The sequence below is a fragment of the Schistocerca nitens genome, chromosome 7 (genome assembly GCF_023898315.1).
Source record: "Schistocerca nitens isolate TAMUIC-IGC-003100 chromosome 7, iqSchNite1.1, whole genome shotgun sequence".
Lineage (NCBI taxonomy): Eukaryota > Metazoa > Arthropoda > Insecta > Orthoptera > Acrididae > Schistocerca > Schistocerca nitens.
Window position 1 is genome coordinate 593,314,390 of NC_064620.1, and position 25,079 is coordinate 593,339,468.

Consider the following 25,079-nt stretch of genomic DNA (forward strand, 5'->3'; position numbering starts at 1 on the left):
AGACAAAGAAATGAAGACATCGGAAGTGCAGCGTGGACAAAATACCTGTAAAACTAGCCCGGAAAATATTTCACAGACACAGGAGCACTGGCTTGCCTATCTTAAGGTGCATGAAATGTTTTTCACGCTTATTTTATCCAAGCTAGTCTGTGTATTGACAATCACGGGGAGTAATGACGAGGAAACGACTATTTAAAATGCTTTGCAATATGTCAGACTGGAGACATGCCACCAAACTTACGGATATATATCATCCACACCCTACTGACGGTAGAATATCTACATGAGTGGGAGAGTTACAGCGCAGTAAGGTCTATAGTTTGTAACACCATGGCTCTACTGCTCTACTGATTTATTTTGCCTTTGTTTCATTTAATGTTACATCATTGAGCTTCTGTAAATGTGTTTGCTTGAATCGATAACATAAAATTGTATACTCCTTTCTTTGTACGAACTTTGATATCATGATTTGATTGTATGCTGTGTAGCATATCTGCTATTTATATTCTTTGTCCCATTTGGAGGGAACAAAACTTAATCTATATAATTGTAATTTTGTGTGAATAATTTTTTGTAGAAATATCTATATGTGCAAATGTTCTGTTTTGTTTAAAATAATTAGTTGCTGTTATGTAAATTGCTGATCCTCACTTAGGGCTCTTAGTTATTCTATATATAAAAGTTGTAGTGGTTCCCCTCGGGAACGGAACTGTGTAGCGCGCGCAAATTGTGGTTGGCTTAGGTGGAAAAGGTGGAACAAGAGGCAGTCGGGGACGAGCCAGCAGTCGGAGATGAGCTACGAGTCCGTGCACTGCTATGTAAAAGGTGCATATGGTGCTAGTTCTGAGAGAGGCTTTTCCTGCTATTTTCCAATGCCTCGGATGGATGGATAAATAGCTGGAACTATTCTGGAATTTGTATCTGTCGTCGCCACCAAGAAATGACAGAGTCCAGAAATTCTGCCTGCAATTCCACCTACCAACAAGCAGTTGCCACCACATTGCGCAATCATTGCAACGTAGTACTATTATGATGTACAGTGAAGGATCAGCTTATATTGTGCTCAAATATAAGGTAATTTATATCTAAATTTATGTACCAACCTTGATTTTCTCCTCATCATAACACCTCTCAGGTTCCCGTCCGTTTGAACTAAAGTAATCACCGAGTGTCCTTACTGAAAGAACTTTTATGACCAATGTTATGCTAATTAATGCCTCTTGAACTTAGTAAAAAGAAAGTTAAAGTTAATGTGGCAAGAGAGTGAGCTAAGGTAAATGTTGTTTGCTGAAAATAATCTTCCTATTAAAACTGCTTATTAAAATGCTGTTGCCAACTGCAAAATTAAAAGTTCTTAAGGCTGAGACTTCTAAAGTTTTGCTTAGCTAATGATCACCTTAATATCTGTAGTAAATTCTAAAAGGTGAGTCAGTTTGTTGCAATTTTGTTAACATTGTGTTTCGATGTAGTAAAAGTGGAAAACTGCATAGTAGGAAATTATATGTTCATAATTACTAAGTGTTTGTCTCTCTTGAATGCATATTAACAGTATAAAGACCACTCAGTTTGTGTAAGCCCTGAAAGTGATAGTGTTTTTCTGTATCTGTTATAATGTTGCAAATAGTTTGTGCTGCTCCAACTGTAAATTTCACTCTTACCGTAAACATATGAGTGTGTCAGAGTTCATTGCACTCGCGCGTGGCCAAGTCTAGGTCACGTTTGTCCGTTATAGTTACTTATACTTACTTTCTTAAATGAGAATGTTAATCATTCTCTTGCCTAGTTAGGCTGGCGACCGTTTTCCAGTATCAGTTAAACAGTGCAGATAAACAAAATTTAGTTTGTTACTTTTCGAATATTTACGTAATTCTGACTTTCACTTCCGATAAGCCACCTCCGTTAGGTACAACACGGTCAATACAACAAAATTCCTCTCAGAGGGTAACACTGCTCTGTTGCTTTATACCATAATTACTATAACAAAATAATTCTGTTTTGCAAACTGCCTCCAGCTTCGAGGTTATGGTATAGCAGTAGCAGACGGGAGTGTTATACGTGGCTTTTCCGTGACAGGACTATTTGTTCTGTTGTGGCATAATAAGTAATAAATCAAATTTGGTATTTGATTACGTAAGCTACGTAAATACACTGTTGTAGTGTTATAAGTTCATGCATCCTGACAAGTATAACATACAGAATATTAGCGAACATGATTGAGGGTCTGTAAGACACGTAAAGGCACCAGGGACGTAATATTACCATTGATAATGGAAGGAACACTTACGTAAATTGAATACAAGTCCGCAGGTTAGCCCATACAGGACTTGAATGAGACCGCTGGCCAGTGAATCAATATCAACTGAACGTCAGTTTTAATACTGTACGTGAGGTACACGTCACGTGCATCTGAGTTCGGAGTAGGAACATGGAATTTTTTAGAGATGGTGACATCGCAGTTTATTTGTTTTCATGTGGGTGATTAAATAACCATATGACATCATTCAATATAGTGCAATATTGCTTGATAATGCACTTCCTCTTATTGCAATGTACACTGAAGCGCCAAAGAAACTTGTATAGGGATGTGTATACAAATATAGAAATATGTAAACAGGCAGAATACCGCGCTGCGGTCGACGACGCCTATATAAGACAACAAGTGTCTGACGCAGTTGTTAGATGGATTACTGCTACTACAGTGGCAGATTATCAAGATTTAAGTGAGTTTGAAAGTGATGCTACATTCGGCGCATGAGCGATGGGACGTAGCATCTTCGATGAAACGATCAAGTGGTGAATTTCCCGTACGACCGTTTGACGAGTGTACTGTGGATATCAGAAATCCGCTAAAACATAAAGTCTCCGATGTCGCAGAGGCTGGAAAAAGATCCTGCAAATAGGGGACCAACGACGACTGAATAGAATCGTTCAATGTGACAGAAGTGAAACCCTTCCGCAAATTGCTGCAGATATCAATGCTGAGCCATCAACAAGTGCCAGCTTGGGAACCATTCAACGAAACATCATCGACATGGGCTTTCGAAGCCGAAGGCCCACTCGTGTGTCCTTGATGACTGCACAACACGAAGGTTCAGGCCTCGCCTGGGCATGTCAACAGCAACATTGGACTGTTGATGACTGGAAACAAGTTGCCTGGTCGAACGAGTCGAGTGCATGGACGTGTACGGGTATGGACATAACCTCATGAATTCATGGACCCTGCATGTCAGTAGGAGACTGTTCAAGCTGGTGCATGTTCTGTTTTGGTATAAACTATAAGGTGTGCAGTTGGAGTGATATGGGGCCCCTGGTACGTCTAGATACGAATCTGACAGGTGGTATGTACTGAAGCATCCTGTCTGATCATCTGCATCCATTCGTGCCCATTGTGCATTCCGACGGACTGGACAGTTCCAGCAGGACAATGAAACACCCCACATGTTCAAAGTTGCTACAGAGTGGCTCCAAGAACACCAGTCTGAGTTTAAACACTTTCGCTGACCACAAAACTCACCAGGCATGAACATTATTGAGCATATCTGGGATGCCCTGCAACGTGATGTTCCTACCCTCGAACTCTTACGGTTTTATGGACAGCCCTGCTGGGTTCATGGTGTCAATTCCCTCCAGTACTACTTCAGACATTAGTCGAGTTCATGCCACGTCGTGCTGCGGCTCTTCTGCATGCTCGCGTGGGCCTTGCACGGTATTAGACAGGTGTATTAGTTTCTTTGGTTCTTCATTGTTTATGTGGTGATGGTAGCATTTTAGTATCGTAGGATATGACACGATATCTGTGTGACTGAAATGTTACCATACGTTACTCACAAATACTGTTAATGTGACTCACTGGTTCAGAAGAAGCTGTTGCCTCACACAAACAGCGTGCAGCTGGGTCGCATGGATCAGTTACTAAGTTTGGGTTATCTTCTGATTTTGAACTAGCGGCGAGGTGTACGTAAAAGTTACTTGCCACGTTCGTAACTTTCGATATTGAATGCCCTTCACGAGTTCTTAAACTGCAATCACTGGGCGAAGATACCTTCTTGCCAAGCTATCGATACCCTACAGCAAGACTGTGGGTGACAAGCGGTGTAGAATGGCAGGAGGAAGCTCTTAGTGGCTCCTAATAAGAAGTAAGCGCGGCACGTGGCCTGTTGGAGAACGTTATGTTTCAAGATGCAGAGACAGGATTGACTGGAGTGTAGTTGAGCTGCGGTTTGTGGAGTGCAGAAACGGTAATATTCTTTACAGTTGTGTAGTATTTGGCTACAATTTACGTCAGAGCCTGTTGTTCGCTCGCAGACATCGTGCTGTTAATATTCACCTACCTTCTCGTTCGTATTTCAAGGACTAGCGTAGTAGTACACTACTTTCAGAAGTTTAAGGAGGGAATTCTATTTTGACATGATATATTCATTACTTAACGAACGGATGATTGTGGAAGCACAGTGCAAAATCTTGTTTCCATTTATCCATCTGAATACTAGGAAACATACACCAGTCATATTACAGTATTACGAACTTTTCATGTCTTGCTGCTTTTCATACTGTGTGCTATATGCACTTATGTTGTGTGTGCCATGCTTGACTATATATGAAATGAGAATAAATTCGAGGTGGCGCAAAATATGTGTTAGTAAGTATGTGTGCAGCGCGGGATTAGCCGAGCGGTCTTGGGCACTGCAGCCATGGACTGTGCGGCTGATTCCGGCGGAGGTTCGAGTCCTCCGTCGGGCATGGGTGTGTGTGTTTGTCCTTAGGATAATTTAGGTTAAGTAGTGTGTAAGCTTAGGGACTGATGACCTTAGCAGTTAAGTCAAAAAAGATTTCCCACACATTTGAACATTTTAGAGTAAGTATGTGTCTGCTGTGGTTTAGCTGTATGCCGCAAATGATTTTCTTGTGATGTTGTAGCTCTGAAAATTCTATACCTCGCTCGCCGATGTCTCAATACACTAACACCAAAAGAGCGTCCGTTGATCGTAAAGATACTTTTTTACGCAAATTATGGATGTATGATTGCGATAAGACGCGTATTCGACAAACAGCACTTTGGCCCAAGAGCAGCACCACTCGGAATGACCACTTCTCGGAGAGATTACAGATCAGAGCTGCTATAAAAACGTGACGACAAAATTTAAGCCTCCTCTGATACAGCTTTTGGGTAATGTTTTCCCTGATTTTTTACCGTCTGATGATATGTTTTGAAAAGACCGGATCCCTACATGATTCCAGGAAGGGCCAGTCAGGGCAACCAGTCTCGATTGCAACCCTGGTGAATGTGGCACGCGTACGAACCTTATTCAGCGAGAAGCCCACGAAATCTGTAAGAAATGCAGCACAACATCTCAGGATGTCACGATGGCCTTTCCAGAGAATAATGAAAGACAAGCTTAACCTTTTTCCCTCGCAATATTCAACAGTGCCAACCTATAAAGTGATGAAGGAAAGGGGTGTGAAGGCGCTATTCTTTTGGAAACAGAATGAATGAGGACAGGTAAAAAGGAACAGCCAACAAAGATCAGATCTGCTTAAGTGATGAGGCAGACACTTCCACCTCCGTGGGCAGCATCTCAAGAAATAGCGCCACTGGGCTACTGAGAATCCACATGTTCCAGCTGCTGCTCCACCTCGTCAACAAAAGGTCACTGTTTGCTACAACATAATTGCACAGTACACTTTTGGGTCCATTTTTATCGACGGACCAGTCACAGCAGAAAAAATACAGACAGGTACTGACTGGTACATGAACTGGTACAGGCTCCGAAACTACGCGTTCACACACGATATGGAGCACGTCGACCTGTACTGCGGAATGATTCGATTTCTTTCAGGAGACGTTCAGAGATCAGGCCGTTGTCCTGGACATCTTAGCATTCACTGGAGATTGTGTGGAAAGGCCATCTTATTATATTCACGATCTGAATCCATGTGACTATATCTTATGGGGCTATCCGAAGGGCAGTCTTCAAAGGTGCACCTGCAACACTGCACAGTACTGGTATTACAATTTCCAGAGAAATTCAAGCAGTCTAAAGCAGTGGTATACAGAAAGGCATCACGAACTTTAGTTCCAGGCTATAAGCACTCCTTGCGGCATAGGGGAAGTACTTTGGAAACTTCCTGTATCAAACTTGAGGTTTTCTGCTGTAGCATACATATGATAACGAGAATCTATCACCCCATGTGATGTTGTAGTAGAAAAAAAGAAATTTATGACATCCCTTTTGCGGAATCCTATTAATTCTACTCAAACATTGTAACAGTCCTAGTAATCCTTTTCCAGTACCTTTAAATTCTGATTCCTTTACGTCAGTGTTGTGTCTTGAAATCCATTCCACATATTGTGCGTATTGCCTTCAGCAGAGAGAGAAATTTTCCTGGATTATCACTGCGAATTATGTTACGTACTTCAGTAATTACAATGAGTAATATGCTTTGTCTTTTTCTGTGCATGCTTTTACAGGATCGAAGATAAGTCAGCCGCCGTAGTTGCTGATGGAGGTGGCAAATTCATCTTGTTAGATAATGCGTGGTTGCTTTACGCTCTGGATTTTCAAACTTCGAAACAGAATGGTTATGCCAGCAGACTGCGCCACACATGCCCGATGTACGCAACTTGGATACATGATCGTTTGGTTACAAATTATTTTTGTTAATTCTTAGGTTTATCACAGATTAGTAGGTTCACGCAAATAGCTGAATTGCTAACGTATGCCCATTATTAGCACGTTGTTCAAAGCCAGTTTCTTCCATTTTTCTCATATTTCCTTAAAGGTGCTTCAATTTCTAATGACCTCGATATCGGAGGGGCATTACATCCAATCTTCCTTTCTTCCTTCTTACTGGTGCTGTCAGATGGCATTACTATATGAATTACAGGGTCTGAAATTAATGTATGAGAGTGTATCTCAGTTGAAGGAATGCATATTCAAGATACACATTTCCATCTAATACAAATGTAATAAACGTACGGGAGGCTTAAAAAATTTGCACGCAGAATACTCAGTGTCGGCCTAATTGAATGCGGCCAAACAGAGGGTTCCCGACTGCTGGGGTACATTATATCCGATCTCGTATAGAATATGTGGACTCTTCCCATTCCACAATTAGCAGAAAGATTCGGAGATAACTGCAGATATGACAGTAAACGTCTGTGAGTAGCAAAATGTTAAAAAGGAGAGTGCCGTCTAGCATCGTCGATTGAGCAGATCATTTATAGGTCTTAACGATACAAATCACTGACCAACTCAGTGCAGAGGAAAAAATTACTTAAATAAAAATTATTTTTTAAGCCGAACTAAAGGTATAAATTAATATATTCTGTTCCGGAACAGATTCTTAATCCCATATATATAGTCCTAAAAATCTGTGATTGTGAATTCTTGACAAATGTGAAATTACTTGTAAATTTTAAAACAAAAGACTTGGGGCACATGCAACTGATAATAGTAAGGACATGAACTGTTCAAATGCCAATAGCAAGCAGTGTAATAGTAAGGAGGTGTACTATCGAGGTATCAGTCATGATTACATTTTTTTCCTAGTGATTTGTCTCAGATCTTAGAAGTACATTCATAGCTATTAAATATTTACAATCACGAAGTTTCAGGGCTATGTGTACGGGGTTAGGAATCTGTATAGGGCTAGGAGAAACTGTTTTATTCCTTTTAGTCCATTTTAAAAAACTTAAAATCTCTCCGTTCGAAGAGGCCTTGGGAGGCCCAACGGTATCGACCGACCGCCTTGTTACCCTAGGCCGATAGGCGTCGCTAAATGCAGACATGGAGGAGGAGCACATGATCAGCACACCGCTCTCACAGCCATTGTCAGTTTTCGTGACAGGAGTAAATAAATACGGCACATTAAAAATTCATTTTAATTTAAATAATTATTTTCTTGTTTTTATTTCTGTGTGTGAAAATTTTCAGTCGATTTCAGATATTTTGAAGAGATTACAACAGTGACGTGTGGTAAATTTCAGGGTTTATTTAGTTTCTCCTCACATGACACAAGCAATAAATAGCTTCCTCTTATGTACATCTCACTAAAAGACTGCGTAGGTATTATTTACGGAGATACTAGATCACAGAGAGGCATACCTGCAATTGTTCTTACTGCTAACCATTTGCAGCTGGAACAGGAAAAGTGGGGGATGCCAGTGGTAAATGAACTACCCTGCGCACATACCAGACAAAAAGGCGAGATAATATTGCATTGTTGTCTGATTCTTAGCTATGATCAAAGTTTCATGTCTCTAGAGCATCACAAAGTTAGTCTAAGACGAATTGCAAAATTATGCTCAACAAACAGATAAGAAAGTGGTATCCATCTGCTTTTCTCCATTCTCTCTGCTCAGCTGTGCATATGGCTCGGAACACATTCCGATGCTACTTGTACAACATGCCCACCCTGCAGGGCAGCCGAGATGTCAGGCGTTATAGAATGTTTTCACCCTCAGACAGACAAGAAAACGAATTAATATTGCACTGTCATCCAGTTATGTTAAAAATTTCAAGTGATTACGTCACTTCGAAGTTATTTTGCTATAGATAGACTGACAGACACGAAAATGGCCAAATGAAGACGTTTTAAAAAGCTGACCAGTAGCCATAATACCGAGAACAAAGGAGTCACCACACCACACATGTAGCTGTGTATTCCGGCGTAACGTCAAGCACCGGCATGTCGCTCAGTAGCGTTACAGCAGAGAGGGCTATGAGACGACGTCAGCCAATAGTAGGCTAACGACCCCTGTCTAGGTCGACACCGTGACAGGAGCGACCTCGACACGAAGAGAATGTAAGCGCCGTGCCGCCTAGCCGCGGTCCTAGTTGAAGTCGAGGCGACCTACGAACGCTACAGCAGTGACTTAAGAAACTGTATTGGTTCATTTGTATTACGACTTGCGTATACTGAAGAGCTTATTTATGTTTGTCTGTCACCCCTTGCTTGCAGTGGGCAGAACACAACAGATGTGTATGTCACAGGAGACAGAGATCCTCATTGCTGCGGTAACACCAACTTTGGTCGTATGAATTGTGAAAATCTGCGAGGCAGATACGTCACGTTATCGCCCCCTGTGCGGCTGTAGGATTATATCCAATAAATCCAGCTTCTAAACAGTGCACTGCCCATGTATTTGATCGACATACTCTAAGATTCATGGTGGAATCTGATGCTCATAAGTCTGTCGAGTGATGCAGCCACATACAGAAATTTCCTGACCGATTAACCCTGTAAGCAAGATCGTTGCGGGCCCTGGCCTCACCTGTCGACTTGACGACCTCACATCTTGGGTTTCCAACAGCATTCCTCCACCTCGCATAGTTAGTCATCACAAAGTAGTTCAATCAGTAAGAGCAATGCCAATGAAAATTGTATCCAGAATGATATTTTCACTCTGCAGCGGAGTGTGCCCTGATATAAAACTTCCTGGCAGATTAAAACTGTGTGCCGGACCGAGACTCGAACTCGGGACATTTGCCCTTGGCGGAAAAGTGCTGTACCATCTGAGCTACCCAAGCACGACTCACGCCCCGTCCTCACAGCTTTACTTCTGCCAGTACCTCGTCTCCTACCTTACAAATTTTACAGAAGCTTGTAACACCACAGCTCTTATGCTGTATGGATTTATTTTGTTTTTTTTGCTTTGGTTAATGTTACATTGTTGATCGTCTGTAAATGTGTTTCAATCGATAGCATAAAATTGTGTACTCTTTTCTTTGTCAAGCCTTTGATGTCGTGATTTGATTCTATGCAAAGTAGTGTATCTGTAATTTAAAATTCTTTGTCCCATTTGGAGGGAACAAAACTTACTGTATATAATTGTAATTCTGTGTGAATAATTTTTGTAGAAGTGTCAATATGTGAAAATGTTCTGTCTTATTTAATGTATTTGATTGCTGTTATGTAAACTGCTGATCCTCACTTAGGGCTCTTAGTATTCTGTGCATAAGAGGTGTAGTGGTTCCCCTCGGGAACGGAACTGTGTAGCGCGCGCAAAATGTGGTTGGCCTAGGTGGAAAAGGTGGAACAAGAGTCAGTCGGGGACGAGCAGTCAGTCGGGGACAAGCCAGCAGTCAGAGATGAGCTACGAGTCCGTGCACTGCCGTGTAAAAGTTGCATAGTGCTGGTTTCGAGAGAGGCTTTTCTGTTATTTTCCAATGCCTCGGTTGGATGGATAAATAGCTGGGCTATTCTGGAATTTGTATCTATCATCGCCACCAAGAAATGACAGAGTCCAGCAATTCTGCCTGCAATTTCACCTACCAACATGCAGTTGCCACCACATTGCGCAATCATTGCAACGTAACACTATAATGATGTACAGTGAAGGATCAGCTTAATGGATGTGTTACTGTGCTCAAATATAAGGTAATTTATATCTAAATTTATGTACCAACCTTGATTTTCTCCTCATCATAACACCTCTCAGGTTCCTCTCCGTTTGAGCTGAAGTGATATCCGAGTGTCCTTACTAAAAGAAGTTAAAGCCTAGAGTTTTGCTAATTAATGTCTCTTGAACTTAGTAAAAAGAAAGTTAAAGTTAATGTGGCAATAGAGTGAGTTAAAGTAAATATTATTTGCTCAAAATAACTTTCCTATTAAAACTGCTATTTAAAGTGCTGTTGCTAACTTCAATATTAAAAGTTCTTAAGACTGAGACTTATAAGGCAAATGATCACATTATTGTCTGTAATAAATCCTAAAAGGTGAGTCAGTTTCTTGCAATTTGGTCAGTATTGTGTTTCGCTGTAGTAAAAGTGAGAAAGCTGCAGTTGTGAAACTTTATATATTCATGTTTGCTAAGTGTTTGTGTATCTTGTGTATTAGAAGTGCATGTTAATAGTAATATTATAAAGACCATTCAGTTTGTGTAAGCCCTGAAAGTGATAGTGTTTTTCTGTACGTGTTATAATTTTGCAAATAGTTTTTGTGCTGCTCCAGTTGTTAGCTTCAATCTTAAAACATATGTGTGTCAGAGTTCATTGCACTCGCGTGAGGCCAAGTCTAGGTTGTGTTTGTCCGTTATAGTTACTTATACCTACTTTCTTAAACGAGAATGTTAATCATTCTCTTGCCTAGTTAGGCTGGCGGCCGTTTTCTTTATCCGTTGAACAGTGCAGATAGGCAAAATTTTGTTTGGTACTGTTCAAATATTTACGTAATTCTGATTTTCATTTCCGGTAAGCCATTTCCGTTAGGTACAACACGGTCAACTTAACAAAATTCCTCTCAGAGGGTAACACTGCTCTGTTGCTTTATACCATAATCGCTATAACAAAATAGTTTTATTTCAAAGCCTGTTTCCAGCTTTAAGGTTATGGTCCAGTAGTAGCAGACAGGGAGTGTTATAAGCTCTCCTGCGAACCCGCAGAACCAGCAGTACTGAAAGGACATGGCTTAGCCACAGCCTGGGGGATGTTTCCAGAATGAGACACTCATCTGCAGCGGAGCGTGCGCTGATATGAAACTTCCTTGCAGATTAAAACTTTGTGCCGGACCGAGACTCTAACTCTGGACCTTTGCCTTTCGCGGGGAAGTACTCTACCATCTCAGGTTCGCAGGCGAGCTTCTGTAAAGTTTGGAAAGCAGGATGCGAGGTATTGGCAGAATTAAATCTGTGAGGACTGGGCGTGAGTCGTGCTTGGACAGGTCAGATGGTAGAGCACTTGTCCGCGAAAGGCAAAGGTCCTGAGTTCGAGTTTCGGTCCGGCACACAGTTTTAATCTGCCAGGAAGTTTCAACGAAAATTGTAGTTTGTGTTTCGATAAGATATGCAGCACATTTAATTAAATTGTAACGAAGATTCAAAACTGTTCACACCACGCCGTGAGTTGAAAGATCATTCCGGAAACCCGGAAACGGGACGACACTGTCTAGTGACTTAACCCATCTGGTCGTCTACAGAACAGATTCTCGACCCTATCCTCCTCCTCCCACGCTCACTGCTCAGCTACTTCCCACCACTCCTTCCCTTCAAACGGACCATTCAGCTGCTACCAAACAATGTGACAATGATTTCACTTACGCTCCTCTTCCATGGGGATGATTTGTGTCATCCAAGACGCCTGACATAAACCATATTCAGCACATGTGGAATGTCAGCGAGCGATTTCTCCAAGCAACCTTTGTGAACTTTAGTCAAGGTCTGAGCATTTTTGGGTTAGTGTAGCTCTCTAGCTATCTCAGTATCGCTTAGAGCTCATGCCACGAATAGTTAGCTTGTAGCTGACTCTTATTTACGGTATATTAATAATTTTTACTTATGGACCGTCTGACAGCAACTGAATAAAACACAACTTTAGTGCCATACGCTTTTCGCCTTTATTTTCTGCAAGGCAGACAGTCGGCAACAGAAACCAAAACATTGCTTTGAAACAAGCGTTCAGTGCATAGTGTTGTGGAATGGGGGAAAAAACCGCAAATTGGCGTTCATAAGAGGAAGAACAACACCAAAAATGCAACAGGAGCGTAATATGTAGGAAATTGTCCACGCAACCTGTCACTGATGATGCCTTGCAGAAAATAAAGGCGAAACGCGTATGGCACTAAAGTTGTGTTTTATTCAGTTGCTGTCAGACGGTCCATAAGTAAAAATTATTAATATACCGTAATATTACACGCAACTGAGGAAGACAGGACTATAAAAGTTGAAGATGACTCTTATTTAGTTTCTCTGCATTATAACTACGGGCAATGACATGCTAGTTTGTTTTTCAGAGATTTGATTACTTGCCTGTTATTTGTAGCAAACGTTACCTGTAGGCATTTCATATCTAGATACTTGTCAATAGGCTCTTTCTCCATACACTAGCTTACGCAGAGTACGTCTGAAGCTCTACGATTTCTAGAAGGTCTGTGTGATACGATGAAGTTTCAATAATCAACGATATACTGGATCGGATTCCATAAAACGTGCAAATACTCTGGTATGCTATACTCAAGGACGAAAGTCGCTTTCGCATGATGTGTCGCTGCCAAGTAACATAGCTGGATGACACTCGGACCGTACATAGAAAGAACTGCTACATTGTAGTACAGAATGTAACTGAAAGAAATATGCAATCAAGCGATCAGGAATTACACTTTAGTGTATGTCGATGTTCCTCAGTACGTCTTGCCAACGCATCCCACACGTCCTCGATGAGACTTACGTCAGGGGAACGGGCAGACCGGTCAACTGCCGAATATCCTGTCGCTCCAACAGCCCCTCCACTTGCACTGTTCGATGTGGTCACGCATTGTCAACCATTAAATGAAGTCTGATCCTAACCATCCCTTGAAAAAATGCACAGTGTCGCAGAAACGTTTAAGGGCCGATGTGCCTTGTTCGACGGTTGGGAGGACATTAGGTCCATGCAAAGTGATGTGTCCGCACACCATGACACCTGGGCCACCTAAACGATCGATTTCGACAACGTTCCTGAAAGGATTACACGTTCCCACCTACCGCCGTATTGGGGGTACGTCCAGAACCACTATCCAGACTGTATCACCTCTCATCCGAGAGGAAGGCGCAACCACACGTCTCGTCAGTCCAGCGCTAAGCTGTTGGGCCCATCGCGAACGGTTACGGTGATGTCCTCGGACCAACCGACCGACCAACAATCCACCAAAAGTCAGGCCCGGTTTAAGAGATGCGTGGCGGCAACGGTCGGGCGGGCGATGTCCACGCGGGGCTCACTGCTGCTGCAAGCCGGCGACTGGCTGGCCCGGGCTGCGCTCCAGACGCGTTGCAACTGCCTGCCAGGGCCCAACTCACGACCCGAACTGCCGCCGTGAACTCTCCTCCTCACACACGTTCCCAGTGACTCCACGACAGATGACAACCGGGAAGTAATTGCAGCCGAGCAAAGATCCTATCACAGGGGATATATCGATACGCGCTACTAGCGCCGATGACAGTCAGGCAAAACAGCACCTCAGTAACGCCAGTAATTTAAATCAACATGGTGAGATGGAAATATGTTAAAACTGAGTGTAAAATACCGGCTGGTGGGACGGCGAGCAACGCACGGCTCGCTCTCCTCACACTTCGTTCTTCTTGGCCGATGATTCCTTCCGTGTGAGGACATCCAAACGTTGTCTCTGGCCCACGTTACAGTAAGAAAACCACCACAGTGCACCGTAACTACTTTCTGACTGACACAAACTACAACTTTTACCGTTCCTTCAAGTGTATCGTGTTGCGGTGCCGCCACCATTTCGCGCTGCAGACAAGCTGACCTCACGCCCTGTCACGTCCAACTTTTTATGTTCGGCTTGGAGACCTCTAGCAACATGGCCCCACAACTCTGATTCATTCGCACCCAGTAGTTAAGATCTTACGTTGCTTTACCCACCTTGTTTTTAAGTTTTCCAGACTGCAGTATTTGACTGAGTGTTTTCATGTGGTTAACAGCTGGAAAAGAGATACAGGAAGACTTCTTTATAAACACAAAAGAAGTTTCGAAAGTAAGACCAAAAGAAAATTATAATAATCAAGTCGAGGATATGATAAAAAAGTAATGCAAGATTTAATATAGATGTTATAGAAGAACAGCAGTTCTGCCGTTACGTTAGGTAATTAAACCACGACGTGCAGAAAAGCGAGATATGTTAAAGGATCTGTAGACGTAGACGTAGAAGGAGCTCTGAAATTACCGAAGGTAAACAATGGTATTATAGAAAATGTGCTAGGGCCAAAAAGATGCAATAAGACTGGAAGACCAAGAGAGGAGTGTAGGGGTTTAAAAGTGTGTAATAATAGCTTTCTACTGTACTGTACAGTAAGTCCGTTGCAGAAGCAATGACGGAAGAGCGATTCAAATTCGCTTTGCACGGATGTTGTCGGTAATAACCATTGCTGACAGAAATATTCTCAGTGAATCTAAGAATAACTGCAATAACTCCTGAATATAATGGATAATCTACTCAGCCGTCCACTTTCCACTCAGCATTGACTATGGATGGCCAAATATAGACGAAAGTATTAATGAGCAACAAAATTCAGATGGCGGACAAACGCTACATCAAACTCGAGGAAAACGTCGGAGACGGAGTGAAAGCATTTTGCTGCTTTGGAAGGAGATGAAGTAATGTGGGTATAGGAGGCACAGTAGCACAGGTGAAGAGGTCATTAATCGCAAAAAGAAATCTGTCAATGTCAAACATAGCTTCCAGTTTCAGTAAGATATTTCTAAGAAAGCACGGAATCGTGGAAGAAACGTAAAAACGATAAAGATGTGTTTAAGCTGTTATATTATGGAAGGAGACCAGCACGGACAAGTTTACAAAACATAACAACGCTTAGGACAAACGTCCAGAGCGAAATTATAGGGAAGAGAGAAGTAGGAAATATGAAACAAATAATTTAGGGAGTTCAGCATTGAGATGAACATATGGACAATGAAGAGGTCTCTTGACAGGCCGCATCAAAATAATTAGATGGCTGTCGACTCAAAAAAAAAGAACTGAGAAACAAAAAGTTTGAACCTCTTCTAGCGAAGAAAATTGTACACAGCGCACCTATAGTTTCTTTCCGTACGTACCTACCCTATTTTATCTGAGTTAAATACTTTGATAAAGTACTATAACAATGATCCAATCCGAAAATAATGTTCCCACATTAAGTTGGTACAATGTTGCTTGTAAATAACATGAAATCAGTGTAGATCATATTGTAGCTGTAAAAATTCAAGTGACATTGTGGATGGGAAATCTCTGAAAATAGTATGGCTATGAAGTTGTATATTATACACTCCTGGAAATGGAAAAAAGAACACATTGACACCGGTGTGTCAGACCCACCATACTTGCTCCGGACACTGCGAGAGGGCTGTACAAGCAATGATCACACGCACGGCACAGCGGACACACCAGGAACCGCGGTGTTGGCCGTCGAATGGCGCTAGCTGCGCAGCATTTGTGCACCGCCGCCGTCAGTGTCAGCCAGTTTGCCGTGGCATACGGAGCTCCATCGCAGTCTTTAACACTGGTAGCATGCCGCGACAGCGTGGACGTGAACCGTATGTGCAGTTGACGGACTTTGAGCGAGGGCGTATAGTGGGCATGCGGGAGGCCGGGTGGACGTACCGCCGAATTGCTCAACACGTGGGGCGTGAGGTCTCCACAGTACATCGATGTTGTCGCCAGTGGTCGGCGGAAGGTGCACGTGCCCGTCGACCTGGGACCGGACCGCAGCGACGCACGGATGCACGCCAAGACCGTAGGATCCTACGCAGTGCCGTAGGGGACCGCACCGCCACTTCCCAGCAAATTAGGGACACTGTTGCTCCTGGGGTATCGGCGAGGACCATTCGCAACCGTCTCCATGAAGCTGGGCTACGGTCCCGCACACCGTTAGACCGTCTTCCGCTCACGCCCCAACATCGTGCAGCCCGCCTCCAGTGGTGTCGCGACAGGCGTGAATGGAGGGACGAATGAAGACGTGTCGTCTTCAGCGATGAGAGTCGCTTCTGCCTTGGTGCCAATGATGGTCGTATGCGTGTTTGGCGCCGTGCAGGTGAGCGCCACAATCAGGACTGCATACGACCGAGGCACACAGGGCCAACACCTGGCATCATGGTGTGGGGAGCGATCTCCTACACTGGCCGTACACCACTGGTGATCGTCGAGGGGACACTGAATAGTGCACGGTACATCCAAACCGTCATCGAACCCATCGTTCTACCATTCCTAGACCGGCAAGGGAACTTGCTGTTCCAACAGGACAATGCACGTCCGCATGTATCCCGTGCCACCCAACGTGCTCTAGAAGGTGTAAGTCAACTACCCTGGCCAGCAAGATCTCCGGATCTGTCCCCCATTGAGCATGTTTGGGACTGGATGTAGCGTCGTCTCACGCGGTCTGCACGTCCAGCACGAACGCTGGTCCAACTGAGGCGCCAGGTGGAAATGGCATGGCAAGCCGTTCCACAGGACTACATCCAGCATCTTTACGATCGTCTCCATGGGAGAATAGCAGCCTGCATTGCTGCGAAAGGTGGATATACACTGTACTAGTGCCGACATTGTGCATGCTCTGTTGCCTGTGTCTATGTGCCTGTGGTTCTGTCAGTGTGATCATGTGATATATCTGACCCCAGGAATGTGTCAATAAAGTTTCCCCTTCCTGGGACAATGAATTCACGGTGTTCTTATTTCAATTTCCAGGAGTGTATTAGAGTTCAATACATTTAATGTAGTGCAGTTTGTCTGACGGTAGAATACAATAAATGCCCCAAGTGTCTGGTACTGGACACCTTCATGACAGTTTTCCACTTGTAACGTTTATGTACTAACGGTCGTACGTGTATACGTGTAATAAGTATAAAGCTCGTTATATGTAAGAGAGGCTCTTACGCCTCTAATCTTGGCTGGATGGATACGTAAATTACTCACAAAGCAGACAAATCACAGGGAAAGATAGTTATAGAAAGGAATGTTGGTGTGAAAACGAGTAATGCTTTACATAAGCTGTCTAACTATTGTAATTCTGTAAATTCTTATCGATTTATATTTACATTACATCACTGTTTACGATGCACTATCAGATTATTACTCATTTCATTGGCTGATGCTGGCTAGCACCATGTACTAACAGTTTCTGTAGTATTCCATGTCTGGGAATTAATAGAAGTTGAGAGCAGACAGAAAAGCTGACATGGGCGACACGCTCCTTAGAAGCTGCTGTCTGTTAAAGAGGGGTCGGTATGAGAGTTGTCCTCTCCTTCAGGAACGGACATTTACTGCCCTGAGAGAGCACAGACCGAGTAGGCGGCGGTTTACAACGCTCGATGCTACAGAAAACCCGTAGCGGCCAGGAAGTTGCACTCTGATGGGCCAAAAAACAATTTCAGAATAGCGTACCTGGTAGTAGAGTTTTAGGGTGGAACAAGGGCAAAAGACATCCTTCTTAGTACAAACGAGTGTGCAGAGTCATAAGAGATGATCGCGAGCTGACCTCGAAGAAATCTTCTCACGGGAAGAGCCGGGTCATCCTTTCCACCGAAAAGAAGAGATTCGGAGAGTGATAAGGATGTAGAAGGAGAAATGGAAACATCCTAAAACCAGAATGAGATTTTCACTCTGCAGCGTTGTGTGCGCTGGTATGAAACTTCCTGGCAGATTGAAACTGTGTGCCGGACCGAGACTCGAACTCGGGACCTTTGCCTTTCGCGGGCAAATGCTGTACCATCTGAGAAACCCAAGCACGACTCACGCCCCGTCCTCACAGTTTTACTTCTGCCAGAATCTCGTCTCCTACGTTACAAACTTTACAGAAGCTCTCCTGCGAAACCTTGCAGAACTAGCACTCCTAAAAGAAAGGATATTGCGGAGACATGGCTTAGCCACAGCCTAGGGGATGTTTCCACAATGAGAATTTCACTCTGCAGCGGAGTGTGCGCTGATATGAAACTTTTTGGCAGATTAAAACTGTGTGCCGGACCGAGACTCGAACTTGGGACCTTTGCCTTTCAGGGGCAGAAGTAAAGCTGTGAGGACGGGGCGTGAGTCGTGCTTGGGTAACTCAGATGGTAGAGCACTTACCCGGAAAAGGCGAAGGTCCCAAGTTCGAAGTCTCGGTCCGGCACACAGCTTTAATCTGACAGGAAGTTTCATCCAAAAAGCCTTCTTAAAGGAGCTTGAGCTTCGGGGAATTGACTGGTAGATTATGACCCCTGTAGTGTTTGTAATGGATGCTGGCATTCATCACCTGAGCGCAAGCGTAGGTGCCTCGTGTCCAGGAGGGAACACGCATATGGCGTGGAGACACCTCCCTGCGGGAATCGGCAAGAGAGATGGACCTAGAGACTTCTCTGGCGACAATGATAGAGAAGAATATGGCGGTTAGATTTTGAAAAGTATTGATTTCGCCACAAGGAGCGCGTGAAATCGTTTCTCTGTGAACAGAGTTGTTATTCTGTTAACCTGAGTGATGATTCCTTACGTCTGTTAGAGTCTGATGCACACTGACGTGCTTCTTTATAGACGAATGTTTCAAATGGCTCTGAGCACGATGGGACTTAACATCTGAGGTCATCAGTCCACCAGACTTAGAACTACTTGCAGCTGACTAACCTAAGGACAACACACACATCCATGCCCGAGGCAGGATTCGAACCTGCGACCGTACCAGCCGCGAGGTTCCGGACTGAAGCACCTAGAACCGCTCGGCCATCGCGGCCGGCTATAGAAGAATACCTGAGCCGAAATTATGTTCCTCGCGAATGAGGAAACAGTAATTTTGGAGCTAGGAGTTTGAAGGTTGTATACTGCATCCACTGCGTAGTCAGAAACTACAGGTACACCACGTACATCATCTGCACAGTCGTGAATGCCCCAGCGAGCAGATCATCGGTGCAGTAAAACTGCTGTCTGTATTTCAGTAGGTGATATGCACACTAAAATGTAGACTTTCGCGGCCGGAAATATCATGTCCATTATAATTATCCGGGCTGACATGCCGTGGTCGGTTGATGAATTCTGTGTCGATTCCCAACGTTTCGTATCCGACTGCGGGAGACATCTTCAAGGGGGTCCGTAGCTCGATGGAAGGTCCAACACACCCACTGGGTCGCTACTGACTGAGCCAGTCAGTGTGTTGGACCTTCCATCGAGCTACGGACCCCCTTGAAGATGTCTCCCGCAGTCGGAGACGAAACGTTGGGAATCGACACAGAATTCATCAACCGACCACGGCATAACAGCCCGGATAATTATAATGGACATGATAAGCACACTTTCGTTCGGTTTATAGGGAAACGCTCAAAGTAAATTTGTTGCGTTCCATTTCTTCGTCCACAGGATTTTTTCTGAAAATGCCATTCAGGGTGTAGGTTTTCTTTTTCTCACCACCACCTATGTCAGCTAACTCTGTATTTTTCTAACAAAAGGGTCCTGGTTCATTGACGGTATCCAAATTGTGATTTAGTTTAGTAGCAACCTTATACAAGTAGCGGGTTGGCTATGCTAAAATAAAACCACAACATTATACTTGATTTTATAGAAATTCCTAGATATAGGCTGACTATAGCCGGGGAGTTTTAAACATTTGTAGGCCTGAGAATTCCATTACAGAGACAATATTAGGCAACCACACATACACAAGCTGTGTGCCACAAACACCATGGTGGTTTACATTACCATTTATTGGCAGACTGGTACCGGGCACATGCCCGTCATCAGCTGCGTCCTAGACATCTACATCTACATCTACATTTATACACCGCAAGCCACCCAACGGTGTGTGGCGGAGGGCACTTTACGTGCAACTGTCATTACCTCCCTTTCCTGTTCCAGTCGCGTATGGTGCGCGCTCGAATCTCTCTAATTTTACATTCGTGATCTCCTCGGGAGGTATAAATAGGGGGAAGCAATATATTCGATACCTCATCCAGAAACACACCCTCTCGAAACCTGGCGAGCAAGCTACACCGCGATGCAGAACGCCTCTCTTGCAGAGTCTGCCACTTGAGTTTGTTAAACATCTCCGTAACACTATCACGGTTACCAAATAACCCTGTAACGAAACGCGTCGCTCTTCTTTGGATCTTCTCTATCTTCTCCGTCAAACCAATCTGGTACGGATCCCACACTGATGAGCAATACTCAAGTATAGGTCGAACGAGTGTTTTGTAAGCCACCTCCTTTGTTGATGGACCACATTTTCTAAGCACTCTCCCAATGAATCTCAACCTGGTACCCGCCTTACCAACAATTAATTTTATATGATCATTCCACTTCAAATCGTTCCGCACGCATACTCCCAGATATTTTACAGAAGTAACTGCTACCAGTGTTTGTTCCGCTATCATATAATCATACAATAAAGGATCCTTCTTTCTATGTATTCGCAATACATTACATTTGTCTATGTTAAGGGTCAGTTGCCACTCCCTGCACCAAGTGCCTATCCGCTGCAGATCTTCCTGCATTTCGCTACAATTTTCTAATGCTGCAACTTCTCTGTATACTACAGCATCATCCGCGAAAAGCCGCATGGAACTTCCGACACTATCTACTAGGTCATTTATATATATTGTGAAAAGCAATGGTCCCATAACACTCCCCTGTGGCACGCCAGAAGTTACTTTAACGTCTGTAGACGTCTCTCCGTTGATAACAACATGCTGTGTTCTGTTTGCTAAAAACTCTTCAATCCAGCCACACAGCTGGTCTGATATTCCGTAGGCTCTTTCTTTGTTTATCAGGCGACAGTGCGGAACTGTATCGAACGTCTTCCGGAAGTCAAGAAAAATAGCATCTACCTGGGAGCCTGTATCTAATATTTTCTGGGTCTCATGAACAAATAAAGCGAGTTGGGTCTCACACGATCGCTGTTTCCGGAATCCATGTTGATTCCTACAGAGTAGATTCTGGGTTTCCAAAAACGACATGATACTCGAGCAAAAAACATGTTCTAAAATTCTACAAGAGATCGACGTCAGAGATATAGGTCTATAGTTTAGCGCATCTGCTCGCTGACCCTTCTTGAAGACTGGGACTACCTGTGCTCTTTTCCAATCATTTGGAACCTTCCGTTCCTCTAGAGACTTGCGGTACACGGCTGTTAGAAAGGGGACAAGTTCTTTCGCATACACTGTGTAGAATCGAATTGGTATCCCGTCAGGTCCAGTGGACTTTCCTCTGTTGAGTGATTCTAGTTGCTTTTCTATTCCTTGGACACTATTTGGATGTCAGCCATTTTTTCGTTTGTGCGAGGATTTAGAGAAGGAACTGCAGTGCGGTCTTCCTCTGTGAAACAGCTTGGAAAAAGGTGTTTAGTATTTCAGCTTTACGCGTGTCATCCTCTGTTTCAATGGTTTCTTAGCCAATAACAGTGTCATAATTATCTGAGTTTCAATCAGGATAGTAATTTTCAGTAGTACGTACTATTTGGTTTTTTTTTCGTTGCTTTTATATTCACAAGTGCGAATTTTGGTGTAATTTGATTTTTGAGACACTCTTTATCGAAACATATCCTTACTGTGTTACGCGTTACCTTGGATCTTTTCTTGTTTAATGAATATTTGTGACCTACAGGCAAGAGAAATGTTACTTAATGCGATGACTTTCTAAGAGGACTGTCGCAGTTAGTGTTAAGGGTTCGCCTAATAATTTCGAGTTAACTGCATGAGACAGGGACACAGGCGACAAGTTGCGCGAATTACATTTCGTGGAAGACTAATTGCTTGCAGCTACTGCGCTCAAAGTACTCACCGACGACCTGCAAAGTTGCGTGGCCCCTTTTCGTAGAGAAGGGCTTCCGTGAACTCTCGACGGTGACCTCGCAAGTGAACTTTCCGGAAACCTCTCGCTGAACATCCAGAAGCCGCAACTGGGTAGCGTTTGAGTGCGTCATCTGTAACAGAAGTAACGGCGGGGGAGTATAAGTCTGCGTATATTGTGAAGTGCTTGTTCACTGGTAGCTTTAAATAGGAGTACGAAAGCCAGGGATCCCACAGCAGTGGCATGGAAAGAGACGTGACGAACAGCGCAGCAGATACCTCGCAGAGGAGTGGCGACCACTAAACTCTCCGACCACTAATATATTTCAAGACTTTTAATTGGGAACCCCATTCGCAACGTTGTTCAAATGGTTCAAATAGCTCTGAGCAGTATGGGACTCAACGTCTGAGGTCATCAGTCCCCCATAACTTAGAACTACTTAAACCTAACTAACCTAAGGACATCACACACATACATGGCCGAGGCAGGATTCGAACCTGCGACCGTAGCGGTCCCGCGGTTCCAGACTGTAGCGCCTAGAACCGCACGGCCACTCCGGCCGGCGCAACGTTGTATTCCTCCAACATATCGAACAGGGAACTACTCAACACGCCACTGTGGCCGTGGCTCGAGGCGAACGCCACTGTACTTCTCCAGACAGATTAAGTGTTCGAACATAGTACAGCCAATGTCAGCACACTTAGTGATCCGCTTTTCGAATAACCGTACACATGACAGCATGTCTGCGGGAATGTCAGCACAGGCTTTTCTGATGAGGTCGACCATGTCTTCACGGCCTGTTGGCACATTCTAATACACCTTATCTTTTAAATATTTCCACAGAAAGAAATCCTGTGACCTAGTGTGCCAACTAACAGTTCAACCTCTAACGATCCACCGACCAGTGAAATTACGGTCTAATACCTCCCATGCTTCAATTTCGTATTGCGCTGGGCAACCGTTATGCTGCAACCACATACGTTGTCGAACGTCCAAGGCAACATCCTGCTGTAGTACAGGTAGTTTCTGTTCCATTTAACGTGCTAACGATAAAATCTGGACCTGTGAGTCTCTTCTGCATGGTGCCACATCATACTTTAACCGACAAAGGACATTGATGGTTGGCTTGCCGTCCCAAAAAAAGATCCAAATGGCTCTGAGCACTATGGGTTCTAACACCTGAGGTCATCAGACCCCTAGAACTTAGAACTACTTAAACCTAACTAACCTAAGAACATCACACACATACATGCCCGAGGCAGGATTCGAACCTGCGACCGCAGCAGTTGCGCGGTTCAGGACTGAAGCGCCTAGAACCGCTCGGCCACCGTGGCCGGCTTGGCGTCACCAATAAGGATTGTCTACACTCCACTAATACCTGGTATGCTGGTTTCCGCTACCATGGTTTGTGAATGTAGACACAGCGGAAAGTAAAACCTCGGCAAAGACCGTGGTGGTCGTTCCTAGTTGTTGACGAGTCCATTCGCAAAACACTATCCGGTTTTGGAAATCGGCGCCATTAAGTCCTTGATGCAGTGGGACGCGATATGGATGATACGACGGTGGAGACTGTGACAATACTACCTACAGACATACCGGTATCGCGGTGTGATTGCCGGCTACTGCCGCTAGTACAGATATTTCATTAGCTTCTCCTGTAACACGTTTGCTTCGCTTCCCCTTGCCGTCCAGTACGCTGCCATCAGACATGAAGGCGTTCACAAACTTCTAGAAGAACGAACCACAGCGAGCTCTATGTGGAAAACGCTCTGCATACAAGGCAACAGCTACCTCAACATTTGTCATACATTCTCCGTAAATCAAGGTCATTTCAGTTTTTTTCTTCTGTGGCTGCAACATTCATCGTCCACTTGCACGTCTGTTCTCCAAATGGTAGATAGGTGTGCAGGCAACAAATACTGCTGTAATATTGTAATGTTTAGAGTCGCTGTCTGTTCTGCGTCTGTACTGCTTGTTATGATACGTCGTAGTTCACTACACGGCCACGGTGGCACGTAGAGTAGTCGCCTGTTTGACGTGTCGGAGTAATACAACGATGAGAATTGAGTTTCCAATTACAAGTTATAAAATCCTGCCCCGTCCTTCCCTCGCAGCATGGAGGTGGGATCCCACGTGCCATTGTATATTTGTGGGGCACTGAGCAGCACGTTGTAAATTACGTTTGTGTATCCATTTCTATTCCTCCGATTACAGCGCCACCTGTGGTGAAACGAAGAAAATGCGTCTGACACAATGTATTAAGATTTGGCCGTAGAATCGTAATCTGCTATAAAAAACAGGGTGTTCTTTGAAGATTTCGAAGTTTCCCCCTGCCACCCACGCACGAGATGGGGTGGGTTATTGTTTATGTCCCTCTCCGAGATAAACAAATTAAAATAACAGCTTTTTTGGTCCGATGTGTAGTGAGACATTCCAATGTCTTCAGTTAAAATAAACGCAAGTGCTACAAAACTTTCGCGTCAGAGACAAATGGGAGGAGTGACTTCTTTCCCTGATGATTGTGGCGAAACAAAGGGCGATATTGTATTTAAGTGTCAAAACGGCACTCATTGCTTCTTTGACGAGACTACGTTTCCAGTTCTCTTACATATTCCTTATGGATGTAGGCTGTATATTTAGAGCTTTTATTTAAAGCTGAACTCTACTAAGAAGTTCATGGATAACACTTTTTATGTGCTTTATTTACTTATATATTAATTTTGCATTTACGCCTGCCAGCTTGTTTTCATTAATGTTTCCTTTTCCCATCGAGATTATGAAATTCTCAACAAATGCCTTTGCTACGGCAGGGATTTTTTTTTTCAGTACTATAATTTTTTTTGTTTGCCTTCATTCTG

At 43.8% G+C, this 25,079-nt stretch overlaps 1 protein-coding gene across 1 annotated transcript in view; it reads right to left on the reverse strand.

Moving 5' to 3' along the window:
• Positions 1 to 25,079, reverse strand: part of LOC126194782 (uncharacterized) — a 369,006-nt gene that overhangs the window by 202,347 nt on the left and 141,580 nt on the right. The window contains exon 3 of the mRNA XM_049933081.1: positions 22,213 to 22,354. Within this exon, the coding sequence (XP_049789038.1) occupies positions 22,213 to 22,354 (142 nt within the window). The remainder of the gene's footprint in view (positions 1 to 22,212; positions 22,355 to 25,079) is intronic.